The sequence below is a fragment of the Onychostruthus taczanowskii genome, unplaced genomic scaffold (assembly GCF_017590055.1).
Source record: "Onychostruthus taczanowskii isolate IOZ18803 unplaced genomic scaffold, ASM1759005v1 scaffold12, whole genome shotgun sequence".
In the NCBI taxonomy this organism is placed as follows: Eukaryota; Metazoa; Chordata; class Aves; order Passeriformes; family Passeridae; genus Onychostruthus; species Onychostruthus taczanowskii.
This window is the reverse complement of record NW_024498351.1, coordinates 16,643,516-16,666,607: the sequence shown is the minus strand read 5'-3', so window position 1 is coordinate 16,666,607 and position 23,092 is coordinate 16,643,516. Positions and strand designations below refer to the sequence as shown.

Genomic DNA, 23,092 nt, shown 5'->3' with positions numbered 1-23,092 from the left:
TTCTCTTTACTAGATTTGCACTGTACTACAATAGCGTATTTTCTGTACTGGTGTTCAGATGAGAGAAATTATTGTTTTTTAGTTAGTTTAGGCTTGCTCTAGTTTCCAGCAAATACAAACTTATTCAAAGGGAGTTTGCAAGAGAGGGTAAAGTCCAGTCATTTTTGCATGATTAAGCTTGATTTTCCTGTTTTGTACTTGTAGCTGAATGTTGAATGTCTTTACTAATAACAAAAGATTTTTGTCAAAGGTGTTCCTGTAGAGCTAACAGCATTTTGTGAAACTAACTTTATAATGTGCTTGAGCGGCAGAGTCACTTTAAATGGTCTGAAATACTTGACCAAATAGAAGTTGCTTCTTTTATGTAAGAAAGTCATGGGTTATGTATGATAAATATATTCTTAAGAAAAATAGGCCATTTTTGTCACCCTAACTAATTACTCAGCAACAATTAAGTATTTAGCTGCACCAGGTAGGGTGTTGATTCTTTGCTATCCACTGACCAACTATGCATTGTGATAGCACATTCCATAGGTGACTACAGCTCTTCCCATGTTAGGAAAATGTAAAAGTTCAAGTTGTGAATGATGCACTATCTCATGCATGGCATAAGTAAAATTGTGTTGAATGTCTTTTGTGCAACCAGGGCAAACCTGCTGATTAACAAGTAGTGTCCTAATCACAGTGATTGCATTGTCTTAATACATGTGTGGATTTCTCAGTTCAGACTGACTTGAATACAAGACAGTAATACTGTTTTTTTTCTTTAATTAACTTTTCAGGTTATCACTGGGATACATCAGATTGGATGCCAAGTGTTCAGTTGCCAGGTATCCAAGAGTATCCAAATTACGAAGTGGTGGAGGAGTCAGCTCCCCTCTACACAGATCCAAATGCCATTGATACAGACTATTACCCTGGTGGTTATGACATAGAAAGTGATTTTCCACCTCCACCTGATGATTTCCCTGCACCTGATGAGCTTCCACCGTTACCACCTGAATACAGCGACCAGTTTGAGTCAATACAGCCACCCAGAGACATGCCAGCCGTAGGTAGCTTGGGTTCTTCTACAAGGAGCAGGCAGAGATTCAACCTTAATCAGTACCTTCCCCATCACTACCCTGCAGACATGTCAGAACCTCAGACCACCCCCAGTGGCGGCAGCGGCAGCTACAGAGAACCGTACGCTCCATATTCACTGGGATTCGGTGCAGACTTTGAAGCACCCACTGTAGACAACATGTCCATGTCTGTGTACGCTTCCACAGCCTCCTGCTCGGATGTGTCGGCATGCTGTGAAATGGAGTCTGAAGTCATGATGAGTGACTATGAGAGTGGAGACGATGGTCACTTCGAAGATGTGAAAATTCCTCCGCTTGATTCCCAGCACCATACAGAAGTCTGACACACTCAACAAAAGTGCCTGGACTCTAACAAACTTTATCAAATCTCTGAACAATTTTCAAGAGCTTTTTTATTTTTTCTTTTTTTTTTTCCAGCCACGATGAATGCTTTTGTTTCAGTGAGCTAAACTGGCATGGCGGCATTGGATCATGCAATTCATTTCACTAAATGAACCTCTTTCCATTTCCTGACCTGGAAAGTTCTTGGTATTTGGAAAGTTCTAAGATTTCCATTGGCTGTGCCATTTCTGAACATCCTTTATGTACTTACATTGTTCTATGTTTAAAAAAAAAATCACATACCACTTCTCCATGTTAGCATGATGCATATATTTATATAGTTCTAATGCAATTACTTTTCTCCTATTTTTTGTAAATTTTATGTACAGTTTTGATTTTAATAGTTTTAACTAGATTTTGTAGATATTTTGTGAATTTGTTTTCCACTAAAACTAGTGGTGTTAGTGTGCCATTAAAAATGAGCACCCTGACTTATAATCAGGGCATCACTGTATGTATTTCCCTGAAAACTAAGGTTTGACATTTCATTGTAAAACATTCAACGTATTTACACAATTTCAATTGTACATACATTAGGTCTGATATTTTTCTGGGTCAGCTATATGGAAATGTCTTAAATGGGTTGCTGTATTTTAGAACTGTAAACATTTTTTTCCCTTCTTGGAAAGTGTGTTGGGGACCCTCTGCATACCAGTTTAGAACCAAAACCACCATGACACAGTTTTTATAGTGTCTGTATATTTGTGATCCAATGGTCTTGTAAAGGTTTTTACTGAAAATTACCATTAGCCAGTCTTTCTTACTGACAATAAATTATTAATAAAATACTTTAGCTTTGCTCTGTGTATCTCTATTATATAATATACCATTGACAAAGCATTCAGTGCAGCATTTTTTAAGTCTGTATATGTTTTGTACTGTATTAAGTTACTTGCTCCAAGCAACTCCTTTTCCTCTCCTCTGAAGTCAGCCTGCAGCTGTGTTAGAGATGCTCACGAGATGGCAGTGTGTGTCTGCTTAATGGTGTTTTTCAAAGTAATCGGGCCAGTCTGAATAAAGATTGATGGGTATCAAACTGCAGTAGCCTTCTCGGTAGTTTGCATTTTTCTTTAAACATATAATATCAGCTATGTAAGTTGCTGAATATTTTTTTCTCAAGTCACAAAAATATATATTAAAAAAAAATCCCTAAGATGTTTAAAGCAGTTTCTCCCCTCCTTTATCATCTGAATACTTACATTCATGACTAGTTACCCCTTGCTTGTGCACCTGCATGCTGAAATGGCCGTGCCATTGTCTGACTTTGTGCTGAATAGTTGGTGGTTGCCTGCAATTATATTTCAATTGCAATTTCTTACATTAAGTTCACCCTAGAAGTCTACCTTGAAGAAGGAAAGGTGGAATGCAATTTTCATGTGTATTATCCAGCTGCTTTTCTGACTAGAAAAGAACAAAGTCTTTTACAGAGTTCTCTAGCATAAATTTGGCCTGATGGTAAGCTAAAGGAATAATGTAACTCTCTTCTGCCTCTTGCTTGAGGGATGCTTTTTAAGTTCAGAACAGATTTCTTGGCACATTAGTGAATTTTTAATATAGCCTGGAATCCTTTCAGCTCCACCTCCATTTTGTTCCTACTGTCATAAAGTTCTGTAGCCTAGAAATATACAATATTAGATTCTCTCCCATCATGAGAGCTAAGCCTCAGCCTTCTACCATCTAGGGAAACAGGTTACTGTATTTGGAATGCTATTTATATACAAAATGGAACAACTCCCAGCTTGGCAGCTGTATAATGGAAATTGGGTGGATTACAGGACACAGCCAGGCACTGACATTCCTGTGTTAACTTGCCCATATGCAGGTTAAGAATCCCATGACTTATGTAAAAAGACTAAAAAATATTTTTAAACGCACATTCTGGCTGTGCATGCACTTTCACTCTGATAACTAAGAGCCTTTTGTACATCAGACCATTAGAATTTTCTTAATAGCTTTAGAAGAATCTTACAAAACTGTGAGCAGAGGTGTCGCACACTGTAGTAGCTCACATCACTGCTTAAGGCCCATCTTGAGTGAGGAAGGTTAAACTTACTGGAAGTTCTGCTCAAGATTCCTTAATATCTGCTACTTGGTAGGAATGAGTCTTAGGAGACACCAAGAGGAAGACGCTGCACAAATTTGCATCATTTCTCATTTGATAAGGATTCCCAGAAAAGGTGAAAACCTGCCCTACAAATACATTTCATAAAGCTACTCTTTTACAGAAGGGCCTGAAGAGAGATTTTTAAAATTGAAAGGTGTGAAGGACAGGAATTTCAACACTTAAATATACTTTTATTTGTAGTACTGTAAACTGAAGGCTAACACAGAACATCAAACTGAAAAGGAACAATGTCTCATTATTCTACAATGAAATTCCATGTAGGTGTGAAGAGAATGCTTTGTTGAAAGTATCAGAATACATATGTATATGTATTTCTTTTTACCTTTTCACAAGAATTGTGCTGCTAGGCAACACGCAACACCAAGGTTTATACTTCACAGCAGAAAACAAGGCTGCATCATAACGCTCATGGAAATAGCAGGCATTTTCAACTCTGCAGCTTTCAACAGCTTTGCTGTCGGTGTGTAAAGCAAGGACATGTTGGACAAATGCTCCCTTTGTGGGGAGCTCTTATTGCCTAATTCAGGTCCAGTAAGTGCAATCAAACCTATTTTCCCACACAGAGCTACAGCAATACACGAGATGAAGCTGGTGACATTTTAAACCCAATTAAAACTGATACAGCAGAGCTTTGCTATTCGATTCAACAGTGGTCCAGTGCATTCAAAAACATTGGCCATGTGATTTTTTTTACAATCCAAACATTTTAAAATAAGGAATTTCGGTGAAGTCACACATTCACTATTCCAGTGTTCATCTGTCTTCATGTTGTCACAGCAAGAGGCTTATGTTGAGATGTCGTTTGATGTGTTTCAGTTTGTGCCCATTCCAAAGGGCACCACTGAGAAGAGCCTCTCTGTCTTTACAGCTTCACTTCAGGTACTTATAAACATGATCAAGTTCCCCACTGAGCCTTCTTTTTTCTCCAGATTGATGAGCCTCAGTTCTCTCAGCCTCTCATATGAAAGCAGCTCCAGTCTCTTAATCATCTTACTGACCCTTTGCTGAACTGTAGTTAAGTCCCCCGTGGAAGTATTTTTTTTCTATTTTAAAATACTTAGGAGCTAGTAGAACTTAAAAGTTTTATTGAGCAGATTTGAGTCAAACTCATTGTTGCTTTGTCCATTCTACATTTTGAGTGAATGAAATGTCACTTAGCCTTGAAGCAGAGAACAAACTGCAATTCTAGCTGATTAAGAGTAATTGGGGCAGAAGCAACAACAGCCAACCCTATGAAACTTGGTCAATATTTAACGCACCTGGTCTGAGGACTCCAGGATGCAGGCATATATGTTTAGTAGGAGGAACATGACCAGAGTACCAGATCTGAGCCCCTTTTCCAAGGATATTTACTAAGATTGTTTTTCCACTGTTCCTTGTTCTACCCATGGCCTCCATGAAAGGAGTACTGTCCCAAGAAATCACATTAAGGAGAGTTCTTGCACTGCCCAAGGGGTACAAATCTCAATCCACTCAAGCCAAAGAAGGTATGAAATCTAACTGCAAGCTCCATTTTGGAGTTGAGGGCTAAGAAGAAATGCTCTATTTCCACCTTGAATCTACCCATAAAGCTCTTGAAGGAAGACAGCTGCAGGAATTAGTCTGTGTTGTATGAAGGCGTCATGACTGACACCTGTCTGCAGACAGACCATTGCTGAATAAGTGTGGTTCACAAAGTGCCTCACGTGACTCCTGACTCATCACTGCCCCTGGAGAAGCCATGCTTGAATCACCTCCCTGTGCCTTTAGCATGGCTTCTAGGACAATCTCTTCCATGATCTTTCCAGTCACAGAGGTGAGGCTGACAGGTTGGTAATTCCCAGGGTCCTTCTTTCTACCCTTTCTAAAGATGGGCACTATTGTTTCCCTTTTTCTAGTCACCTGGGACTTCACCTGACTGCCATGACTTTTTAAATGTCATGGAGAGTACCTGGCAACTACATCAGCCAATTCCCTCAGGACTCTGGGATGTACCTCATTGGGTCCCACAGGCTTATGTACATTCAGGTTCCTCAGGAGGTCATGAGCTTGATCTTTACTTACAGTTGGAGGGTCTTTGCTCCTCCAGTCCCCATACTGCTGTCCATCCTCTTGAGAGGTGCAGGAAAAAAGGTTTCCATTGAAGACTGAGGCAAAAAGCTCCTAAGTGACTCAGCCTTTTCTTCTTCCTTCTTCTGCTGGAGTGACTATATCAATGGACAAGGCAAGAGCTACAGATGTCATTTATCTGGACTTCTGTAAAACCTTTGACAGGGTCCCCCACAAAATCTTTCTACATTGGAGAGAGAAGGAATTGATGGGTGGGCAGTTAGGTGGATAGGGAATTGTTTGGATGGTCAACAGCTCAGAGTCATGATGGACATCAGAAGTGGTGTCCCTCAGGGGTCCATACTGGGAGCAGTGCTATTTAATATTTAAGTAATAAATAATAAGTTAAAACATAACACTTAATAATACTTAATATTTAAATAATTATTCTTAAAATATTATTAATTTAATATATTCATTACATGAATGAAGGAAGCAAGTGCACTCTCAGCAAATTTACAGATGACCCCAAGCTGAGTGGTGTTGTTCACACACCTGAAGGATGGGATGCCATTCAGAGGGACCTGGACAAGCTCCAGAACTGGTGCCATGGGAATTTAATGAGGTTTAACAAGACCAAGTTCAAGGTGATGTACTTCGGTTGGAGCAACCTCCAGTATCAACAAAGGCTGTGTGGGGATGAACAGATCAAGAGCAGCCTTGCCAAGAAGGATATGTAGGGGGGCTGGTGGATGAGAAGCTGGATATGAGCCATCCATGTATGCACTTGCAGCCCAGGAAGCTACACAGCTCCTGGTTTGCATCCAAAGCAGTGTGGGCAGCAGGGTGAGGGAGGGTATTCTGCCCCTCTGCTCTGCTCTGGTGAGACCCTCCCTGTGTCCAGCTCTGGGTCCAAAACACATGAAGGACATTGACCTGTTGGAGCAAGTCCAGAGGAGGCCACTGCGTTGATCAGAGGGATGGAGCACCTCTTCTATGACAAAAGGCTGAGAGATCTGGGATTGTTTAACCTGTAAAAGAGAAGGCTTTGGGGTGACCTAATTGTGGCCTTCCAGTACCTGAAGGGGGCCCATGAGGAAGATGGAGAGAGATTATTTACAAGAGCCTGTAGTGACAGAACAAGAGGTAACGGCTTCAAACTGAAAGAGTGCAGGTTTAGATTATTATTAGAAAACATTTTTTTTCCTACTGTGAGGATAGTAACAGACTGCAAAGGGTTGCCCAGAGAAGTTGTGGATGCCCCATGTCTGGATATGTTCAAAGCCAGACTAGATGGGCTCTGACCAACCTGGTTTAGTGGAAAGCATCCCAGCCCATGACAAGGACTTGTAACTGAATGACCTTTTAGGTGTCTTCCAACTCAAACCATTCTATGATTCACAAGCACGGTCTGGATCACAGCTGTGCACGCATCAGCTGTGAACATTCACACCTGCAGGCTCCACACAGGGAATCTACACATTTCATTGAAAGCTCTGCACACACTCCACACGTCAGACAACCAAGAAGTGGGTACCTCAGTTTCTTTTCATAGCTCTTGCCAATTTTAGCCTACACAAGCCTTCATAAAAGTACTAAATAGAACTCCCCATTAAACCAAGCATGCTGAAGCAGACATAAATTTTGGCAGCATTACCAGTTCTTCCACAGCTGCAGTGGAGTTGAATAAAAATCAGAGAAGTATAGTGCAATATCCAGTGTAGTTGCAAAGCAGGAAAATGGGACCTTTGCTTTGATCTTACAAAAAAAAATGTTTAAGAGAAAGATAATTGCAATTATTTCCCCTCACGTAAGGAGGAAACTTTCTGATGATCAAAAGCTTATTAATTACCAATGCCCAATGTCCACTGCTAAACCTGGTAACACACATCTAAAACTTCACACACAAACAAGTTAGGCACTAGGGCAGCCACCCAGGAGTCAAGGCTATCAGTAGGAACATGACCTTAGAACAAGAGCAAAAAGTCTCATTTAGCATTATCAAAGCTGAGCCATATGTATGCCTTTCTAGACTTCTTGCTGCAGATGGTCATTTCTCAGCTTCTTATATTCTTACATGCTTTGAGTTGAAAGCTTCAATGTGAAGAAAAAGCACTGAGAAGCCCAATTATGTGAATGAGTCATTCTATCCTTAATCCCCGGGGTCCCAATTGGAAAACATGCTAAGCAAGATGAATTGCTTTCAGAGCTTGAATTTAACTTTGAAGAAATACATAAGGAAAGATTATGCTGCTGCATCAAAAAAATTATTTTGTAATTTCATCTTTTTCTAGAGAACTTGAAGCACCGTCAGTAATTTATAGCATAAAAGTTTAAGGGCCTCCTCTTTAAACAAGTAATACCTCATGATAGCCATCTAAGTAACAGAAACTTCTGCTTTGACTTTCACTTGGGAAAAAATACCTCAAGTCACAGAGAAAAAGGGTAAAAATATAATTAGCCTGACAACTGGAGCCTGACTGAATGCAGATTTTTTTTTTTTTGTTTAAAGCCAAACACTGTTCAGTACCACTTGTGTAAAATTTCCCAGAACTCACCTCCAAAAACTTATTCTAGCTGTTCAGAAACACCTAGAAAGCAGGAGAATGAAGTCCACTTTGGCTGAGTTGGATTAGACACTTAAAGTGTTTCAATCCACATCTTTCACTGATTGCCCACCTCAAGATGTGGAGGAAGCTGAGGAAGCCAGAAAGCCATCTAAACTGGGCAACAGAAAAGATAAAGACAAAAGATGCACCTGATGTCCTAAGAAAACAAATTAGTCAATTTCCTTGTGAAAAGGCAGAAATATCTTACCCCATTTTCATATTTCCTTTAACCACTCTGCCAAAAGTTTGTTCAATGTTTATCTGAATGACCTTCAGGTAAAATACTCCAGAGGGTCTAATTTGGCTAACCTCTCATAAGAGGGTTAGAGTCTAAAGGAAAGCTTGTAACAAACAGGTTTTGACTCTATACAGAGTTAAAGAAAAAAAGATGCTCTAAGCATGAAGGGTATATTGAACAGTTCCACCAAGGCACTGGTGTAAAAGTCAGAAAATATTTCATTCCTATACCGTGTTTAAGTGGGCTTTGCATCTGAGAATGGCTAGATCTGTTGATATCCATTAACAGATACAGGGTCTCAAAGAAGATGACAAAATTTAAGAAGGAATCCTCTAAACAGAGCTTTTCAGGATTATTCAAAATTAATGGTTTTATTTATCCATATTTCCCTTGTATTGTACATTTACCACAAGCTTACCTCAGGATCAGCAGGGCCCCTATGGTCTCCCCTGCTCCCAGCTGTGTGGGTATTTCATGCCCACCCACACAAAGTACCACACCTCTCAGCCCTGTCAGCAGCTCCTCCACTGCAGAAAACACACTGTGAGCCCCTAAGAGCCAAATCACTTTTTTGACTTGTGGTTCACAGTACCCAATGACTACTGACACTGACCAAGAAACAGCATTTAACACAAGAGTTTAAAAATGAAGCTTTGAAGGAGCATCAAAAGCCAAAACTTGTTACTGCCATGATCAAAACCGTCTAAACAACACAGAAGTGAACAAACTTTTTAAAGAGTGCCAAGAGAGGCAGCTAAAAAGGCAATTCGTAGAATGGAGCACAGAGCGTACAAAGATATATTGGCAAGCTTGTACCATTTATTTCAGCAAGGACTGAAAGACAAGAAGAATGGCACAGTTCAACAGGAAAGCAAGGAAGGCTATGATCTCAAGGAGGTGGATATTGTACAAAAATGAGGAAAAGGAGCAAACTCTGGCAAGTAAGAAAATCCAGAAGTGTTCGAGGACCAATTTGCAGACATCAAAAATTAAATTTTATTTTAAAATACATTAAAAGCAGATAGTTCTGCCAGAGAAACTATAAATATCAAACTAGTGGAAGATCAAGGTGTAACAGGAACTTTGGAGAATTCAGGACTAGCAGATATCTTCCCCACTGGGTCAATGTCCACTGAGGGAAAAGTTGAGGTTTTTCACTGCTTTCGAAATGGCTTAACACATAACTCACACAATAAAAAGGTATTAGCGAACAGAAGTAAACAGTATCAAAGTCAATAATGGCACTGGCTCAGCAATTCTAAATCCCTTAAGGATCAGAGACCCAGGTGTCACAGCACGTCGCAGGTGAGACAGCCACGATACACAGAGTACATCCCATTCAGAGTAACACCAAACCACATCAGGAGGCTTTAGGCATCTGCTCATAAAGAGCAACACCATCCTAGTTCAGAAGGCTTCAAACATCAGCCCTTCTTGTTCTTCAGCCCAGCCTTTCATACCCCTCATGTTGACACATTGCACCTGAGTGCCCTCTGCTCCCCTTGGTGGTTGCTCAGTGCCCTGGGCACTCCATGGCTCATTGCTGTCAGTGCTGCTCACAGCTCTGCCCACTGGGGATGGGGCTGGGCCACAGCCCCACTCCCAATCACCACAAACTGTGTGCCTACAGCCAGGTCTTCAGAGTCACAGCCAACTAAAACCTCTTCAGGACCGCATGACTAAAAACTGGCAAAGACAGGATACCGAACAAGATGAGCCAAGTAGCAGATTCTCACAGACACATACTCTCTTAAGAAAGAATGAAAACACTAATAGCAAAAGCAGCAGCAAGCAATTGAGACTGTTAAACTGAGATTGTTAAACCATCAATGTGATCCACTGCTTATAAAATGAGAACCGAATCATATCACATGGCACCAGTTTGGGCATTTGCACATTCTCTGTACAACCTTTTAATGTGTTCTTTGTTCCCAAACAGAAGAGACAAAAGAGCACCTGCCAACATGACCATTATCAAAAATATTCATCCAAACAAGATGAATAAGCTTGGTCTTATCTAAGAAAAAAAGCAGATCTCCCATGGGCACTGTGACATTAGGAGTATAATCAACATCAGAGGACAAAAGCTATTCATTTCTGCTGTCAACCAGACAGTTATGGAAAAGGGACAGAAATTCAGGATCAGGTAGAAAACGTAGATTAGAATTACTGCCTAAACATAGCCAGATTAGTATTTCCTGAAAGACAGGTTTAGACAGCAGCCAGTTCTAGAAAAAAAAAAAAAAAAGGGGGGGGGGGGGGTGGAGAAGTGTCCTTTATGTAAAAACAGGATTTTTACCAAGATTTCCCACAAAAAGGAAAACTATTTTAGCAATTTGGAGCAGTAAATAAAGGCGTAGGGGAGTTGTACTAGTGCCTGCTCCCTATTTTTATTAATTATTTTAGTTCTGCTCCTTCACTGCTTTATTAAACAAATGAAAAAAGATGTTTTCAAGATGGACTAAGAGTTCACTTGACCCAAGGGTGTTTTGGATTGGTTTATTTCCAGTGTTCATTTCAGCAAGATACAGGAGCTTTTATACAGCTGTACTGAAGGAAGTTTTCAGTTTGGTGTCTGAATGAGTTATTTTTACTGCCCTGTTTCTGAAACTGCTCTTCATCTTTTTTACTATATGGCAGTGCTGTCAGCTGTGTCCTACAATGAAGTTCCTCCTATGCTTTTTTTAAGCAAAGGCAACCCAGCACTGAAGAAATGCTATTTCCTCCAGCAGAAATCACTTGTGCTGGAGCACTCTGGCATAGTTTCCTCAATGTGTTAATTTGCACTGTCAAGTCTTAAAAGAAAGCCATGGGCAGCAAAGTATTGGTTGTAATTGAAAACCTCTGTTAGCACTTCAAGGCTCTAATCACACCTTCTACTACGCTTCCTTTGTCTAATTTTAAATATAAAACATTACATGGGCAAAAAAACCAGGTGAAGTTGATAACAAACTACAGCCTGAAGTTAGCAATGCAGTCTTTCAAAAGCATATGGACTAAGAGGATGCATAAAATAAAACTGAATTATGTCTGCTTCCCCTTTCAGGGGATGTCATAGGTGAAAGGAAGAGTTTTCCTCCTCATAATATTCCTTCTAAGTATTTATATTTCTGCATAGTAGAAATTAATCCAAACGCAGTGTCTTTTCATTAGGAATTACAAAAAGTCAAATCTACCTTTATTTTATACTAACAATAAATAACTACTATGTTAGGTACACTTATGACTCAATAAGATCTTATCTATCAACACCTTTATATTTCATCTCCACTTTCATTCTAAGGAATGATGTAACAAATGCAGATCAAGACACAACAGCCACACAGGGCAATGGAGCAGCACAGACAGCACAGGTTTGGAAACCACTGGCAACCCTAATACTGGCAATCAAGACCAAAGTTCTTCCTACCTTTTCAAATTCCAATTATTTTGTGATCTATTGCTACTGCTTCCTCCTGAGTATTTCAGAAGCATCTCACACAGCACAAAACACACGGTAGATGGAAAAATATTTATTGCACTTGATAAGGTGGGACATTTCTCCAACAGCATCTTCCTTTGATACAGAAGTGCTACAAAATACTCCAGCAAACCACCAACAAAAGAGCCCAACAGGAATCTTGGAGATTTTTCAAGGGTTCAGTTTTAGGTGTGACACTAAGTGTGCCTGCTCCTGGAGGGGTCAGGACCCCAAAGCAGCCCTTGCTGCTTCAGTCACTGCCTTCCAAAATATTTCTCTTTGTGACACTAGATAATCACAGAAAGAAGTAAGTCAGAAGTAGGACAGATTTACACTAAATACCAGTAAGAAATTTGCTGTGAGGGTGGTGATACACTGGAACAGGTTGCCCAGAGAGGTTGGAGGTGTTCAAGAACAAGCTGGATGATGCTCTGTGTAACCTAGGCTAGTGGAAGATTTCCTGCCCATGGAAAGGAGGTTAGAACCAGATGATCTTTAAGCTCCCTTCCAAGCCAAACTGTTCTATGATATTTATGCTCACATTTCTCCCCTCTAGAACTCCAGTTCAGTTTCTCCTTCAGGTATTTCACTTTCCTAATTCTACCTCTAGGCTCTTTTCCAGAGCAGATCAGCATGTGGAGAACAGCTGGGGGCCTGGCATTGACATAATCCCTTCCCTTTCCACTCTGAGCCATACCGCTGCCCCTAACTCAGCTGTGAATCCTTCAAATAGCAACAAGAGCCGTCTCCCAGAGCTCACCCTGCCTTCCATCCAGCAGCAGCTTGGGAGACTGTTTAACCAGAGCTGTTCATATGGAGACCCCGAGTGCCAAAATCTGGCGGTCGCAAGGGGCCGCTGTGAGCTGCTGTAATCCAGACGAGGGAGTTTGGGAAGCCTTCCATGCATCAGCATCAAGCAAAATTCTCAGAGCAATGAAACTGAGCGTTCAAAAATGCAGGAACAGCTCCTGAACTAGAAGACATATAGGTTTCTTCCAGGTGAGAAATGTCTTTTTTTGCTTTTTTTGGTAGAGGATTTAGACTACTGCCACTGTTATCAGGGAATGGAACTAGCGTAACACTATGCTGCTTATTAAGAAGCCACAGAATTACAATACTTGAACTGACCTTTAGATAGTGCAGATGGCATGCCAGGCTGAATTAGTGAAACTGGATATTGCCATGGTTGCCCAGTATACAAATTAGCGAGGAAAACAATTCCCTGGGGAAAACAAGCACATAAAGACTTCTTTAAAGTAATGTGCATGCAAGCTTCAGTCATAGCCAAATTATAGGATATGATGCTGAATGACACTGGAGAGACAAAAGAAACCCAGGGAACTGCTGTATGTCAGATCCTAGGACGGCATCAAACTGTACAGCTGAGAAATCATCACCTAGTCTGACACACCTAGAGCAATACTACCCTTATGATTATTTGTATTTACTAAAGCAGCAAGACATAAGGGAACCTCAGTCTGAACCTGATTCATTATTATTCTCTGAAGCATCTAAAATAAGTATGTATTCCTAGCTCAAACTAAAATATAAATGGATTTTAAAATTACTGCAATTTCTCTTCAGCTTGTGATCGCAACGCCAGCCTGGTTTCTTGTGCTTAAAGGATCTGTTCAAAAATGTCTCTGCTATTCTGGTTATACTATTAACTTCAGAACTTGCCCAAATGAACTGTCAGCCTCTCAGGCTGAAGGAGCCTGCACCCAGCCTTTTGGACTACATTTCTGGTTGTGCTCACTGTTGCTTGGGTAGAAGAAACACCCAAGATGGTACTCATAAGAACTAGGATTACAGAACATTGTTTGGTTTGAACTTCAGTGCATGTTGCTATTACATACAGTAAACTTCTGGTTTCAGCTGCAGAGAGGGGTCCCTCCTCGCATTTCAGAAGTAGGCATCAATAAGGGTGAAACAAGTGATCACATTGTTCCTCTGAGGTAACAAGGAGCTAAACTGAAAATCAAATTAGTAAAGACTTGTAGTATATAAAATTGCCACACAGTTCTGACTGCTGCATAAACTGACTGGAGGTGGCATTAGAAGGAGCAGTAGTCAGTCCAGAATCTGCATCAGTAAACAATACCCAAAAAATGTGGTGAATTTTCTATTCTCCAGGACAATAATAAAACCAATATAAGGAAATCACATGAGACCTGGACAAATATCTGTTCTTTCATCATGCTTACACACATCTTCTCCACCTCCTCTATAGGAAACTGTATTACAATATAGAGATTTTTATCCCTTGGTCAGTCTGGTCTCTCATACAGCTCACATCCCTTCAAGTCAGCCCCCAAAGCAGCTCAGCTCTTTGCAGGATTCCCACTTCCCACACAGCTCCAGCCAGACACGCAGCTCTTTTGCAGCTCACCTCTGCTGGAGGCATTACCCCCAACAAAACTTCTCCTCTCTGTCTGTTCCCAAATGAAGGCTGTGCCAACCTTGCCATATCCTCACCTTGATCCTGCCCAGGCCTCAGGAGCAATGCAGGACACTGAGGGCAGACACTTATGAACCCCTCCATATCAACATGCAGTACTTCATGTAAAGATTCATAGCAATAAATTTTCAGCAAGGGTCTGAAGAAAATTCACATGACAATCTGGATGGTGGGCAAGAAAGGCAAACAAGGATTTCAGGAGTTTGGGGCTGCAGTTGCAAAGAGAAGAAATAACAGGCCTTTTACAATTAGGATTGTGCACAAGAAGCTCAAAAACAACTGTAAGATAAAAGTGTAGCCCTTTGCTTTATTAGTCATCTAAACAGACAGAAGCTGATGTCAGAATGAGACAGACTAATTCCCTTCCAAATATATGCACTGCAGCTTGCTTAAAGCCTCTATGCATTCCCTTTAACCATGACCCCACTGTTCAAATTCCCACTCTGGCTAATCTCCAGCCTGAACACATCCTTCTTGCCACTGTGTATTTGCAGTCTTCACAGAACAATAAGCAACATCACATTATCCTTGGAGATTTACCCCCCCCTTGTTAGACTCATCCAGCTTGTTAAAGAAATTCTCTTCCTACATTAACTGCAGATAAATTTGGGTCAGCAATAACAACATTTTTTTATGTACATATTTGTTTTTTTAGAATTCCTTTTCTTAAATTGTTCACCTTTGTCCTTGTTTACTCATCACCATATATACTGGCTCCTACAATCAGGTTGAAAGTTCACAGTTTTCCAGTTCTGCCAGCCAGCAATATACCTCAAAAATCTTAATACCAATTCTCTTGTGACTGATTCAGCTTCTAAAACATACAGTTCATTGGTTTTAACAGCACATTTTCTTTCACACCAGATATGCTGTTGCACAGGACACTAAATGCAGAACAGTTTTCCTGAAATAGCAAAATAATGGTTGTAAACAACATAGTATTTCTATAGTATGTGCTCTGAAGTTGTTGCTTTATTTAGAAGACAAAAAATACACAAAACCTTTCTGGAGGTCTTTTCTTGTCTATGCATATTTGTGTGTGTGTGTGTGTGTGTGCATAAGGGCATTTCTTTGGTCTGTAAATTGTTTGTTTGTCCATATCATTTTTTAAACCTGCTGCATTGCTGAGTGAGAGGCACCTCAGGGTTTCATCAGCTCTTTGCTGTAATTGCTGTAATTGCTAATACTCTGTTCCACCATGAAGGATATCTGTTTACGCTATTGTAACAGCATCCTTAAGGGTGCACAGTGAATACATATTTAGAGAGAGAGAAAATTACCTTGAAAAGCAAATAGAAAGATGGAGGTGGACAAAAGGCTACAGTAATAAGACAGTCCATTAAAAACACAGTAAAATCAATAGAAAAAGACAGAAAAATGGGATAAGTTTCTAGAGCACCCACCAATAGTTAATAACGTGTGGTTGTAGGGGAAAACCACATCAACTAGGGAAAAACATCCTTTTTTTTTAAGCTTTTCACTATTATGCAACTTCTTTACAGTTAAGTTGTGCCCAAAGGGGTTTGTCTGTAAGAAAGGATACAGAACTATTCTAGGAGACAGTCTTGCAAGACACATGGATGCTGCATTTTCAGGGACACCTTAAAGCCAGTAAAAAAAAAAAATCCCCTAACTGACCAGAAAAACCCCAAATAAACAAACCTATAAACAAAATAAACCAAAGAAAAAGCAACCACCCAAATGAGCAAAAAGTAAACAAAAAAAGCCCCCAAGCAACCCAATGACAAACAAAACAAGAAAAAACAAACAAACAAAATAATCCCAAACAAAACAAAATTCCACAAAAAAAAAAAAAAAAAAAAAAAAAAAAAAAACAAAAAAAAAAAAAAAAAAAAAACAAAAAAAAAAAAAAAAAAAACACCAGGAAAACCCAACAAACAAAAATTCCTGGTTCTGAATATGTTCAGACAATGTAATCAAGAAGAGCAGACACATGCAGTGGGCTGTGCTGGAGTACCAACAGTCTGTCCTGGCCAGCTCCACTGCCCTTTCCCTCACCTTCCCCTGGGAAATCCAGCTCCCCACCTCTCCACCACCTTCTTCTTGTACAGCCTTTAGAACTAAACCAAGGAGTCCATGTCAGACAGCAGCTGGACTTACCCACAAAATAGAAGTATTTCAAAGGGCTGAATGAACAAGGGTGGTTAGAGGGCCCAAAGTTAATTCCTGTTTTTCTTCGTGAAGAGAATATTGTGGTTTTGGCACTATAAACCAGTGAAGCATTGCTATGATTCTATAATCCACTGAAATTTTTTACCTTTCATAAGTATTTGATCTGAAAAGACACATTCTCTTCTCTACCCCATATCTATCCTGTTTCAAGCACTCATTCCTCCTTCTGACTTGTAACTACTGAGAGGTCTTTGTCACACTATTCTACTGTGGAGAACAAGACCTTCTTTCTCCTTACACACAGCATCTGCAAATCAACATCTTCATCTCTCCAAGAAAGAGTGTGTCTTCTAGTACATGTCATAATAGGGCTAAGGCTCAGTTTAAGAATTGTTACTAAGAATTCTGTTGTGTGTATTGATCTAAGCTTTAAGGTTCATCTGGTGTACTTTAAATTTTCTTCCTTAGCCCTGGAGAAAAATGCAAAGCTAACAATATCCAGGGTAATAAGAGATGGACAATGCTTTCCTTAAGATTAAATATATATTTATACTAGAGTTTATCTCCCTGATTCAGCTGTTTTCTTGGTTTAAGCAGGAAGCTATTTGCCTTGATTCATCTATTTTTGAATTTTTTTTCCAGGACTTAAGAAATGCATAAATACAATAGCTGTCCAGAGTGAGATACATAAATGCATCTGGTATTTAAACTGCCTCTCACACAGCACAGGATTTTCTTTTCCAACTCAGCTATCTACTTCTTTGTTTTTCTGTTCCCAAAGCACAAGAAAGGACCTCAGAGGAGACGATTACAAGATCCATGTTCCCACTGTATCCAAATGCCACATTAAATCCAAATTCCCTTCCATTTAAAAAATCCTTCATTCTAGTCAAAACCAGAACACAACTAAGGAAGAGCCATAACAAGGCTCTCACAATGATACCAAGAACAATTACTACTAATAAAGCCGTAAATCATCACACAGAAGATGAACTTCATGATGATTACTTCATTTGCTATTACCTAAACTAACAGGATAGGTGTTAGGAATAGTACAACAGAAAAGGCAGAAAGATCAAAGAGGATGTGACATCTATTCAGGGCTTATCCTTCTTCTTCTACCCCCCTGGGTGGTTTCCCTTGCAATACTGACATCAGGACAATTGACTCCCTGATGGAGTTGTGCCAGCATCCCCAACACTACACCTGTCCAAACAGATCCTACTCCTTGAAGCATGGCAGGAATTGCATATTTTGGCAGTAGATCTGCCTCCTTTCCTTCTAGAGTAGGTTTTCCCAGTAGCAGCATCCACAGAAAAGTCACCTGAAGGTCCAGTCACCTAAACCATATTACTTTATCTTTTTTTTTAGGTATCTGCTTTTACTGAGCTTAGCTTTACACTCATTCAAACACAATGGGAACATGTAGCACAGCTGGCAAGTTTGAAGAGGCTACAGTTATCAAAAAGGAGTAAAAGAAGAAAGGAAGAAAGAGCTGGATCTTGTCTAGCCAATGACAAAGATGGTTTTGTTACACTCTCTTTTCCAAACCTACTTGAAAAGAGTATTTGTCTCCCAAAAGAAAATTGTATGCCAGAATGATAAGGCATATGACAGCAGGACAAAGAGCTCATGTGAGAGGAAAGCTTTCCCAGATTTTTTAACCTGCTTCTCCTGAGAGACTTTAAAAAGCAGAAACGACCTTAAAAAGAGAATTCACCTTGATTTGGTGCTATCTCACGTCCATGAACTCTATACACGAAATGAGAAGATTGAAGCAAAACTTCCAGGCTCTGGCATCTCGGTCCAGAACAGACTTTGCCTAGAAGCATGAGCAAAGCATCTGGAAATACCTGTTGTCTACTTTCACACAAAATTTCATTTAAGAACAAAACATGCACTCCTCAAGAAATCCTGACAAAACTCAGATATCCTTTCCTAGAATGGGGACACCAGCCATTTCTTCAGTGCGGGCTGAGTCACCTCTCACAGGAAGGATAGGCTTCAGGGTCTCAGAGCTCCCGTGCTATCCTACAGTTGCCCTTTGAAGCTCCATAAACACTATTTTGTTCATTAACAGAGGAAGGCACCAAGCTTTACACTGACCCAGCAGTGCAGGATTGTGTATGTCTTCACCCTAATTTTACCTGCAGGGGACAGTAACACCTCCTACCCTGATCTCCAATCAACACCAGGCTCCACACCCTGCTCTGCATAACCCCGGGGATCCCTTCTGTTTGCTGGTCTACATGTATGCCCAAATCCCAGTTACCCACTATGTTCTTGAAGTCTAATTTCAGAATGGAATTTGTAGAAAACAAACATGCACAAAGCAATAACAAGCCCCTCCTCTCCCAGCCTTCTGTAGCACCCACTGCAGACAGTATGTATGCCTCCCTGGTGTTTCAGCAGACTGGGAATACACGTCATCATCTTCATTCTTAATTCCACTACACAGAAGTTCACCTTGCACTTCAATGACAACATATTTTCTGGGTTGTGTCTCCAGCTTTCCTCTGAAATAAGCCAGTTTCATGCAACTACAGCTCACAATGCACGTTCATTAAAGGCAATGCCACTCATGCACCTGACATGGTCATGCAAATGCAGGCTAACCTGAACAGTCACACAGAAAAGAGACATTAAACAGCTCAATGAAAAAGAAAAAAATAAGAAAAGGAAAAAACCCAACCTATTTTCAAGTGTGGAGTTCAATCACATGTTGGAACATCTTACAATACCGGAAAAACACAAACACGACTTCACTAGACAGTCCTCTAAATTTAGGTTGTCTCTTCTATGCACAGAATAAAATAAGGCACAGATTCTCTCTGGACTCATCAGTAGCATGTATACCTGTGAGGAAAAACTAACAATTTAATTTTGCCATTTTCTCAAGACTTTTCCATTTCTGTTTCTGTGCTGCATGGTAGAAGAGTACCTTACATTCAGTGATTGCCATTGCTGCAAAAAAACTGATGGGGAAGAACATAGTGGGGGAAAAGGGCTCTGCTCTCTTCCTTAAGGGCCACCCATGTTTTAGCCCCATCTCTGTGATGTAGTGCTCAATTCCACCAGATTTATTGGTATTTTTATGCAGACTTCACAAGATTGGAAACAGATTACACTTAACTCAAGATGTTAGATTAAAAAATATTTAAATAAAAATGTTCATCTTCTGCTACTGCCCATATTTTTATTTGCCATCAAGAAAATGCGTAACAATGGAACACACCTGAAAACAATTCTAGTAATCACTGAAAGGGGGGCAGCAAAAGTTGGAAAGAAATTTTCCTTTGAAAAAATCACATTATAGATTAAAAACCCACTGAAATAAGAAAAAACACTATGAAATCAAATGCATTTTGTTTTCTTTTACTCTCAATAGACTTGTTGCTTACATGCAACAGGCATCCAACAATGAAGTAAGAAAATCCAAAACTGTGCCAAGGATTTCTTGAGTCATTTAAATTACAGATCTGTTTCCACTGTTTCTTTGGTTTACTCATCAAAAATTTTTAAATATAAAAAGATCTGGCAGTCCATACAGTAAGTTAGCTCAGCACTACACGGTGAATTTTCTTAGTGATTCCTGAGGCTTTAGTAGCGCTGACAAATTACTAACAGTGCATAAGACAAATGCACCATAAACCAAGCTTGACACTTGTTTTACTTGCAGACCACAGAGCTATATCAAATTAAGGTAAAATAATAAATAATAGAAAAATCTCAGCTCATAACTTAGTGAACATTGTTGTTCTTCGTAAGAACATACATGGAAAAAAAAGTACCTTCAACCTACTATGTGACTTACAAATTATTTCAGCAGGTTAATCAGTAAGAGAAAAAAAGTCCATCATCTTACTAACTATGGATCCTCAGTGACAGGTAGTTACAACAGATTAGAATTTTTCGTTCATTTTCTTATCTGGGATACTTTATTACATGCAAAAAAAACTCATCATAAAGCACATGCTGATCCCAAGAAATACCCCTCAGATCAGGGCCTAAATGTCTGGAGAGAATCAAAGCACAAGATACAAATATATCCTCTTGTATGAAAGGAGAGACAGTTCTTCATAACTAACAATCCACATGACAGGCAAAATGACAGATATATTTCTGTATGATAGGGCAACTTGGCCATCCATTTTCTCCTATAAGGGAAATACCTTTCAGCACCTGAAAAATGATAGACATAAATAGAAGGGATAGTTAATAGCAGTGAAAGAAGCTCATAGAGATTATATGCAAAGATAAAGGAATACATCGTGCAAAATTTTAAAATTGTGATTAAAAAAAATAACCTTTTGCAAACTTCTCTCAGAAAAAAAAAAAAAAAAAAAAGAAAAAGAAAAAAAAAAAATCCACACAACATCCAAACTTGTACTGGAAGCTTTTGTACCATTTATTGTGTTTATTTTACTTTATTCAGCAGACACCTTTTTTTTGCTGCTTTGTATTTTGGGTCATTTCCTCCAGATATAAATTTTAAAATGTACTCTAATTGAACAAAACCAGTCAATAATGCTACATAAATGTTGCCAAGAAAAACTGTATTGTGTTCAAATTATCCCACATCATTTGAAAAGTAAAAAACTCAGGAGTTGGTTTTTAGATTACTTCTTCCCCATAAAATCACAAGAGTTCTTCAGTTATAATGAAATAGCTGCAAGTTCAACCACCTCAATTAAAACATTTTAAGTATTATATCTGGATTCTTTATTAGTCAGATAGTTGTTCACCAAAGATAATTTTAAATGGATTCAGTTTACAAATAAATTGTTGGGTCACTAGCTATAGAATAGAAAATTTCTCAACAGACTAATTAAAAATATTAATAACTGCCACTCACACATGCTAGCTGTAACCTTGAGTTACACTCACAGATAAAAGAGCAAGTAATTTTCCACCTCTATTGCTTTCTTATTGTGTCAGCTGAATTTGTTACAAAATGCTAATAAAAGGAGTTTTTCTTCTTTGAACTTTGCTTTGATCCATTAACTAGATGAAAAGCACTAGTTTATTTCATATAAAACACTGAATGGTGATCACTTATCAAGTAAGTCTGACAGAAGATAAGGAAAATAAATCTTTTTAGGGGATGATATGTTTATATGATATCACAATTACTGGAGTTTAGAAAAAGCTTCAGGGTTTAATGCCACTGAGGTGTTATTTTGCATTTCCCCCACATTATACATTATTAAAAAATATACAATATTGGAAATCTTTTTTCTTATTAACAGCCCCACTGTTTCTTCCTCTTGTGAAGATATAATAAATATGATCAGCATCACTGGCATTTGTCTCTTACAACAGGCTGCAGACCAGTTCCTCACACATAAACAGGGGAATATCACAGGAATCACAGCCAAAATGTTGGTCACCCACTTTCAGAACTGAAATTACACATTTGTTCCAAAATAAATCCAAAGGATATGTGCACCTGTCTAAGAAATCACAATGATATAAATATAGCTAAAATCTGCTATGAAATTACAAACCCAAAAAGCTTCTCTGAAATGGATCACTGTACCAATTTCAGTACTAATTCAGATAAATTCAACAAAGCCAATGCACAGTATCACAGTGACAGCCTTTATTCTATGTCCCAGATCACATAAAAAGCATATGACAACTTTATATGAAGTTTTACTATATTTAGATTTAAAAACAAGCCTAAAAGGATCACGTCTTTTCATAATGGAGATCAAAGTTATATGAAAAGTTCTAGAGATTTTATCAATGGCAGAAAATTCAAACTTTAAAGACAACATACCTTCAGCAGACCTTGTAGCAAAACACTGCTGAAATTAATCACTCATGTCAACAAAGAAGATGTGGATCTAATCAACATAATTGAAATAGATGGTACTAAAAATTGCTGGCTAATATGTAACTTTACCTAACGTAGATGACTTTTAAACACAATGTCTGCACTTTCATATGTAGGTTATTGCTGCAGAATCTTTCACACCTGAAGTCCCAGAAGGTAAAAAATGTAGATAACGTGAAATTGGCGACACAAAACTCATCAAACACTTCACCCAGAACATCACAGAATGGTTTGGGTTGGCAGGGACCTTAAAGATATCCAGTTCCAATTCCCCACCATGCGCAGGGACACCTTCCACTAGACCCCATCCAGCTTGGTCTTGAGCATTTCCAGGGATGGGGTGTCCACAACTTCCCTGGGCATCCTGTGCCCGTGCCTCACTACCCTCATAGTGAAGAAAATTACTAAGAAATCCTCCATTAGCACTTTATTTATGTGCATGCTCTGAATTTAAGTAGTTCCCTCAGATTTTATGACTTTGAGGTTTTCCACCAAGAGTGAAGTAACAGTTCATACCTGTTTTTCAAGAGCTGTAAAAAACCATCGTTTTACCATGTCACACTAAAAGGTATTAAATCACAGGTTGAGTTACAAATATTATAAATTCTGATTTTATATAAAAGTTTAGAAGAACTTAGCCCAGAAGCCTGGTGCATATTAATAGATATACTCTTGTGAATAGTTTCTAGCATTTTCATGACTAGAAGCTAACTGGGCACCTTTTTTTAATAAACTA

The 23,092-nt window shown here is 39.2% G+C and overlaps 1 protein-coding gene across 1 annotated transcript in view; it reads left to right on the top strand.

The window, feature by feature from the left end:
- FAT1 (FAT atypical cadherin 1) overlaps nucleotides 1-2,265 on the top strand; it is a 102,525-nt gene extending 100,260 nt beyond the window's left edge. Inside the window, exon 29 of the mRNA XM_041427914.1 lies at nucleotides 783-2,265. Coding sequence (XP_041283848.1) covers nucleotides 783-1,408 — 626 coding nt within the window. The 3' untranslated portion in view covers nucleotides 1,409-2,265. The remainder of the gene's footprint in view (nucleotides 1-782) is intronic.
- The last annotated feature ends 20,827 nt before the right edge of the window (nucleotides 2,266-23,092 follow it).